Genomic DNA, 8,275 nt, shown 5'->3' with positions numbered 1-8,275 from the left:
GCCTCCCTTCCCCCCCCCCCCCCCCCCAAAATGCAAAAGAAGCCAAAGCCACACTTGGGGAGCATCTCCATGAGGTTTTATTCTCATTTCAGAGAGGAAGACAAGACTGATCATTCTGAGGGCAGCAAGTGCTTTCTCCAGGGTGGTTGGTGTCACGTCTCTGTGCTGGCTCCTGAGCACCCTCAGCTCGAGGAAGTTCAACACAGGGGCAGAAAAAGCCGCTGGCTTTTTGTCTCCGTAATTTCAGGCACAACGCCAGCCCCAGAACGGATTAGGGGGAATAATTTGGAGGGTGGTGTGTGGGGATGCAGTGTGGCTGCAGGGAGGAGGTCTCCGGCCTCGGCACACCCAGGCTGGAGGCAGGGAAGGGACAACGTGCTTGGGCAGTGTACAGGTTTTAGACACCCGCGCAACCCACACCGGCGTTGTTCATCGCCGTGCCCGAGCGAGGAACCGGCAGTGGCGCAGACACACAGGCAGGCAGCAGAAGTCCCACCAGGCAGCGTGTGAGGGCAGGTTGGAGGTGAGGTGAGGAGCAGGACATGGAGGATGCCTGTGGAGGTGAAGGCCGAGCCACAGCCGTGCTGTGAACCTCCCTTGGCAGCGCTGTTCCCCATGCAAAGAGGGGACCCAGACCTGCTGGGTTCGGTGTGTGTGCGAGGGGACTCTGTGTGCCCACCCGGGATGGCAGCGGGGGGTGTTAATATGGGAGAGGTCCGAGGTAGCAGGGTGGGTCTGTTTGGTGACCCTCTCTTAAACCTTTGGGTGGGGGGTGGTCTTTGGGAAAGCTCTTGCCCCCCACTGTGGTATCCCATGGGATCAGCGAATCTTCTTCAAATGCAGGTGGATCCCATTGCTGGACCTGAGGACCAACTGTGGTATCAGTGTGGGAGGCCTGGACGCATCAGGGCAGAGCTCGAAGCGGAGCAGAGTCAAGGCCAGAGCCACCTTCATCTCGTTCATGGCAAACTGCTGCCCGATGCAGTTCCTGAGGAGAGGATGACAAATGTTCTGATGACTGCCTTCATCCCTGACCACCCTCAAAAGCTTGGCTCAGCACATGTGCGAGCTGGGGGACCTCCAGCTTCTGCGAGGATGATGCCACAGCTTATCTAGGAGTCCCCTGTTGCCACACCAAAATGCACCCAGCTCTGTGGTGGGGTATTTCTGTTTTTTATTAATAAGCATGAAAAAAATATGAGATTGAGAGAACTGGGGCTCACTTTCACTAGAAAGTGCTGGACAGATCCAGCTAAAAACCCAGACACCTCAGAAATGTTATTTTTGGCACTGTGTGGAGTGTCTCCTCTTGCAAGTTACTGAGACCACAGTATCCTGCATCTGTCTACCGATACAGCATGGGAACCACAGAGACTTGGACCCAGCTTGGCTTTGAGGTGCACTGGGTGTTGACCCCTAAAGAAGGGAGCCCATGTTCCCAATGCAGGCAACAGAAAATGTAAACATCTCCACAAATCCACAAGAACAGCGTGTGAAACCCTACAGTGACCACAGAGCTTGGGGTGTGGGAAATGCTCTGGAGCTGATGGAGCATGGTGATCATCCTGTCATGGAAAGCCTGCTTGAGTTGGCTCATGGGAACTGAGGGAGGATTAGCTTCAGGAGCTCGGCTCCAAGCTAGGCTCTGAGTGAGGTCTTCCATGCAAGGCAACCTATGGGGAAGAAGAGGGATTAAGGATCTCCCACCTGGATCCAGCGGAGAAGGGCAGAAAAGCGTGGGAGTGCCTCTGTGCTGAGTTCTCTGGAGAAAACCTCAAGGGGTCATAAATCTGTGGGAGCAACAAAGGCCGTTTGGTCAGTGTTTGGTCTGATAAGAGCAGCGCCAGGTTATTCCCCGGTCCCCAAGGTATGGCTGGATGTTGTCTCTGCTGTTCCTGGGGGAGCCACAGCTGACAGGCATCTGTCTACAAAGCCCCTGAGTGGATAAGAAGAGGGCGCTGGTGGCTCTGCAGATCTTCCCCTTGGAGGTATCTAGATCACCCACTACAGTGCCCAAGACGCCTGCAGGTGTTTTCTTATCCACGGCAGCAATGATCGAGTCAGACTCCCTCCAGTCCAGAGATGCTTGATCCTGGCTCTGCAGACAGCCACTGCAGAGAGGCAGCTCCTCAAACTCTTTCAAGTTTCCCCGCTATTTCTTTCCTTGAAACCTCTAAGATATCAGCTTGGAATCACACGCTGCCAGGAGGGCTTGGGATTTCTCATACCATGCTGGGACTTAAGTCTATCCATGGCAGCTGAAAGCAGCCTGAGTAACTCTGTGCACCATGCATGATGGCTATCCAACACCCTTTCCTAGGGCTTTGTCATGTTCAAAGCTTTGGGGCTGTTTGGTAATTTAATTGAACTTTGCATTTAGATATGGATGGTTGGAATAAGAGAGAAAAAAAAAAGTGGCAGGGAGGCACAGGCTGCCTTGTTCAAGTGGATGTCTGGGCTCAGAGACCATCTACCCCTTCTTGTTATAAGGGTGAAATACCTCAGGGTCCTCCCACACATCCCGATTCCTGTGAATAGCAAATATGTTCAGTCCAACCTGGCAGCCTGTAAAAGAAAAGTGAGAAAAAGCTCTTGAGACCTCAGAGTGAAGACCCAGGAGAGGTGTTTGTGGGATGCACTCCCTCTTGGGCTCTGCAGGGGCTGTTACAAGAGATCTGACATGCCTGTCCAGGCAGGTCACCTCCTGAAACCCTCACATGCGAGAAATAATGGCCTCAGAATTGGGACTCCTTTTAGTACAGGTGGATGAAATTTTACTCAGGATCAAGTCTGCAAGTCCCCTTTGAGCTCTGTGAACACCCCATTGCCCTGGAGCATGTCCTTGGACACTCTCCAGCCACCTTTCCAGAAGAGCTCTGATGGTGAACTGTGACAGCCCTTTACAGCCCTTTGGAGAGAGAAGTGAGGCTGGAAGCCTCACCAGCCCCTCCACAGAGCAGCTCTAGTGAAGGTGCCCCACTTGTTACTGACAACAGCATGAAGGATGAGCAAACTCAACAGACCTGCTGGCAAGCTGCGTCCATCGGAAAATGTGACAGGTTTAGAGAGGTATCGGGACACGGAAGGAACCGGTGGGAACAGGCGCAAGCTCTCTTTGATGCACATTGTGGTGTAAGTCATCTTCCCAAGGTCCTCCCTGAAAGCAAACCAGGAGTCAGGCTGTGTTTGAGTGGCAGCAGTAAGGACACCAGCAATGGGGCCTGGGTGGGCTGGACCACTGTGTCTCCCATCTCCTGTTGGGGTTTTGCCTTCTCCTCGTGCTCCCTTTGCTGCCAGCATTGCTACGTGAAAAGCAGAGTGCCCCAGTGCAGATGCAGTATAAGGTGGATGAAGTTTCCTTCTTAGGATGAGTGAAAAGAGTTTAAAGTAAAGGAATAAGAAGTCCTAGCTCACCACTCAATGGTATCTCGGTCTCCCAAGATCCCCTGGATCTCCTCCCGGCACCGTTGCTGGTACTCTGGATGTAACGACAGGCAGTAGAAGAGCCAGGAGATCCCACTGGCTGTGGTGTCATGACCCTCAAACATGAATGTGTCCACCTCGGCACGCAGGTCCTCATCAGATAGCCCAACTCCATTTGCATCCTAAAAAAGAGGAGACTATACAATTCTTAAGCACACATTAGTTGGACTTGCTCCTTTGGGTATAAAAATAACCCTGGATGATGATGAAGGTCCTGATTTGGTGTCTCTTGTATCTCCCCGTATATTAGGAAGCAAGCCAGGAGAAAATATATCCAACATATGTGAGAAGAGTCAGACGTGCTGATTGCCAACTCTGTAGTCAACAGAACTAGAGTTGGGCTTTGGTGGGATACCAGATCCCAGCCCTTCAGAAAGACATCCTGTTTGATCCCCTACTAAGGGTGGCTGTTATAATTTTTCAGGAGTTTGGTTTGGACAGCTTTTGTTTCAGATTGAGACACAAAAGAAAGCAGTGGCTCCAGAAGGACAGAGTGAGCACAGAGTGTAGTATCTCCTTCCTGAACACCAAATGGCAGCTTCTGTCCAGAGTATCTGAGGATGTCTGTGAAGGTAAAACTACAGAAGATAAGAAACAAAATCTTTTAAGAAGACTACAGCCAAGGTGCCCCCCCCGTAACATTTCCAAAGACCTCATTCTTCTCTGGTTTCTGACAGCTCACTTATTTTAAACTATTCATGTGCTCAATGAAAATGAACAAGGAAGATGCGAGTCTGCTTGAGCTATTTATGTTCAATCACTGCTTTTCACACATTTGTATTTCTTTTCCTTTCAATCCACCTTTTCCCAAGCTAGGAAATCTGGAGTGGTGAAGCTGTTGCCACCAACTCCAGCAAGGGGTGGCGAGCTCCCTGATGATGCATCCTTGGTGCCACACAGGTATGTTCTTTGTTATTTGGTATGATTATTTAAAACATTCACCTTGGTACAAAGAAGAATGTCCAGAAAATCCAGGTGTCTCTTCTTCTGGATCTTGTCAAGTTCTTTCTCACTGGAGAGCAACAGCTTTCTTTCTTTTATTACCTTATCTGTATGGATGAATGATCAACCCGTTAGATGTGTCCTGTCCCTCCAGAGAGCTCATGTGCTTGTCTGCTCGGTCAGTAGCTTGGACTCTGTTTAATGTGTAACCCTCTGGCCAGCGCATGCTGCAAGCCCTCTCCGAGCTGCTCCAGATGCAAGAAGGGGAGAGGTTCACCTGGGAGACAGGGCTGGGGAGAAAGGAGGAGAATTACCTGTGTGGGTATGGGCCAGCTTGCAGGCATCCTGAAACTCTCGGCCTTTGGGAGTCAAGTTATAGAAGATATCCTTGTAAGAAAAAGTCTGGATTCTATTGCTGATGAGGTAGCTCAGGTCATAGACAGCTCTGATATAATAGTCTGAGTTGCTGTAAGGAGACCGAGGTTAAAGCTGGTGTTAGCAACATGAGTAGGGAAACAAGAGCGCTTGCTTTCCCAGAATTTGAAAGTTCAGGCACTGACCTCTGAGTCTGACAGTTGTTATTATAACTGAAGGCACATTTCATGATGCTGTCTAGCGTCATCAAGCTGATGTCTTGAAAGAGCTCCACTGACCTCCTCTCTGTGTTCTTCTTTTCCCATTTATCCTAGTGGTGGAGACAGGGGTAAGAAGGGACAGAGCCTACAATCTGGTCATATTTTCTGGTCCCTCTTCCCAGATCCACACTGCTAATTACTTTCTTTTCTGCAAGCAGAGGCCCTAGTTCACTATATATTCTGTGAATCAAACTCTTCTGTGCATTTCTTTCTCCAGGTTTACCATTACTGGGCTAGGAAAGGATATTCTAGCAGTGGTTGATTTTATTGGAAAGCAGATGAAAGAGAGAATAAGTGGCACGGCCAGAGGAAAGTGAGGGGAGCAATTTCAGAACTTCAGAACTACCCAAAAAGTTCAATGAAACTCCACGAACCACCTAAGCCCAGTCTCTTTCCTTCAGTCATTCCCAGACTGGATTATTTTCGCTGGTGCACAGCTGAAAAGTAAAAGTAGCAGAAGTGGTGATTCTTACCAGCATCACTTTGACCGAATCTGACATCAGGGCCACATAAGATTTCAGCACGTCGTAATGAAAGGCGGGGGTGAGCAGCTTCCGATGCTGGAACCATTTGGTTCCATCCAAGATCAACAGCCCTTTCCCTGAAGACACAAACAGCAAAGGTGCAATCAGCTCCTCCAGACTCTGATCATGGCCCTGACTGCCTTACTACTGCTTTTGGCCAAGCACAGGCTAACATGCCAGGATCTGGGAGGAGGAAGAGCTGGTGGTGGAGCCTTTTCTCCAGCCCCTCTGAGGCCATTCACAGCAGTGCTCTTTGGATGGAGGAGAAGCACACCCGCATGTCCTTCACTGCAACCACCTATGCACACATAATCTACCCTGAAACCAGACCCATGATGGTAGAGGCACAGGATTTGCTCTCTCAGATAGGTCCCAAGACAACGCCGACAGGGGTTAGCAGGACCCTGGAGGACTACCTCAAAGTTGTGTGCAAACCATGAGCTCTCCTGTTCTTGATGTGTCTCACCCCAGTTATCCATGGTAGCCTTCCCTGAACAAACTGAAGGTTGCTTTGTGCAGGCCAGGGTGTGCGATCCAAGGCAAAGCCATCTGATGAGCTCCACAACCAGGTGGGCACCACCAGTACTAATGCTCACACTTAAACAAACCCTCTCATTTACAAGCTCTGGGTTTAGAATGGAAGAAAGCAAAATAAAGGAAGACAGGAGAGAAGCCACTGAAATGTGCAATACGGCCGAAAAGGATAATGGAAAAGAATGACTTACCAATCCAGGGAACTAAGAATTTGTAGGGTACATTGGACTTGGGATCTGTAAAGAAAAAACAGTATAAATGGGTAATGAATTCAACATAACAAAAAAGAAAAATCAGGATAAATTGATGTTAAAGTCTGTTCTCTACATCACTATGTGGAATTAGTTTCATTTCAGTATGTAAAACACCCTAACACTAGAATTAGTGTTTAAAAGTGGTCTTCTACAAATAAGACCTCAGTGGACTCGAGAAAACCAGAGAAAGATGTAATGAATAATGTGTGTGGTAAAGAAATGGCCATGGCAAATCTCAAAAGTTGAGAACAATGGACCGGAGTTACTGAAGATGCTCATGTATCACTCATAAGCATTATGCTACACAGAAAGGAGCAGAGGGGAAATCTTGAGATGTCTTCTGAGAGCTGTTGCCATGCCAGCTCACCCACGTTACTGGGTTTACTGGGAAACAGAGATATTGTCATGGTAGATGCCATAGAAGACAATAAGACCAATGATAATGGAGAGAGTGGACTGGGAGGAACAGGCACGTGGTCACTATTTTGCATGAGAATACAAACTGCTTCATGAAACCTGGGGTGGGGTAGAAGTTTGTGAAGACAAGCAAAGAAGGAGTTGCAAAAGCTGTGAAGGAAGCTGGCAGAGGAGATGACTCCAGGCAAGTTTCCCGTGATTTTCTCAGTAGGGAAATGTCAAGGACATGACTTCCCAAAACCAGATGTAGAGACTCACCCGTTCGGCCAAGTACGCTTTTGGCATATTCAGGATGGTGGATTATTACAGAAGGCAGGACTGGTCCAAACCATCTGGGGAAGGCATAGGGGTATTCTTCTCCCCATGACACCATCTGATTTAATATTTTCTCGCTAGTTATCTGCAAAGACAGTTAAGCAGAGACTGAATTCAGGCAGAAAAAGAGGGACACGCCGGGGAGAGCAGAGGCTAAACTTGCCCTCTCATGGAAAGCACACGCAAGATGTCCTCTCCCGGGAAATCGGGAGAGAGTGGGCGGATTTGCCACGGGGAACTTTCCATGCTGCAGATGGAGGAGATGCTGGGCATGGCAAAGGGACCGTGCACAGGTGGCAAAGCTGCCTGAGCCACTGCGCCCCTGCAGCACGAGGTAGATCTATGGAGAGTCCCGATCTACGGCCCAGCTGCAGTCGAGCCACATTAAGAGGACAGCCTGGCATCGGAGCGGCTCGGTGTTGCACCTGGGAGCTACCAGGTGGCATGGGCAATGCCAGGATGGCCACTGAACAGCCCCAGGGGACCAAGGCTATTACATGCCCATTCTCTGAATTCAAGCAGCGCAGGGTGGGTATGCAACATGAAAGCAAAAATACCTTCACCATAGAAGGATGAAAATGCCTGTGGTAAAATGCCCTGCTTTTGTGGCCGTGTCTTCTTAAGCGGCTGTAGGGGGAGAGACTCCCGGTAGGAGGTTTGATGCAGGAGAGAGACATTTCATAGTTGCTCATATTTAAATAACTTCATGAAAGTCCCAGAAATCACCTAACTCCATATTTAAGCAGATTAACTTAAACAACGTGGGTCTGTTTTCTGCCAAAATGATGCTCATCTCATATCCAAGCACCCTTTCTGCCCGCCCTGCAAAAGCCTTGGCACTCCCTGCGCCAAGGGTCCTCTCCTGTCGGAAGGAACACGAGCAGGGGACATGCACATCCCACCTGGTGCCGCCTCACGTCCTGACTGGTATCTTCCACACTTGTTGGGACAAACCCACCCTGATTGAGCCCGGCTCCCTCCTTACCAGGTGATTGTGGCCATAGAGCCAGTGTTTTGGGGGACCAGGGAACGCCTCCAGAGCTTTGATGATTTTCTTCCTTTCCCTGTAGAACTGGGCCACCTTCAGCATCACGAAGATGACACCAAGCACCACAGACAGCTGCAAAATGACAGCAGAAGGTCTGGCTATGTTGTCCAGCAGCAAAGCCAT

At 49.6% G+C, this 8,275-nt stretch overlaps 1 protein-coding gene across 1 annotated transcript; it reads right to left on the bottom strand.

The window, feature by feature from the left end:
• Positions 1-819: 819 nt before the first annotated feature.
• Positions 820-8,275, bottom strand: LOC309672536 (cytochrome P450 4A6-like; the record flags this gene model as incomplete). Its single annotated transcript, XM_082484064.1, has 12 exons — positions 820-988; positions 1,708-1,790; positions 2,501-2,565; positions 3,024-3,157; positions 3,415-3,605; positions 4,426-4,532; positions 4,740-4,891; positions 4,986-5,110; positions 5,534-5,661; positions 6,310-6,354; positions 7,048-7,189; positions 8,090-8,275. 12 exons carry the CDS (start codon positions 8,273-8,275, stop codon positions 820-822), a joined length of 1,527 nt encoding a protein of 508 aa, XP_082340190.1.

The sequence above is a fragment of the Vanellus vanellus genome (assembly GCF_965231255.1).
Source record: "Vanellus vanellus genome assembly, chromosome: 5".
Lineage (NCBI taxonomy): Eukaryota > Metazoa > Chordata > Aves > Charadriiformes > Charadriidae > Vanellus > Vanellus vanellus.
The sequence above is the reverse complement of the archived record's forward strand: the minus strand, read 5'-3'. Positions and strand labels throughout refer to the sequence as shown.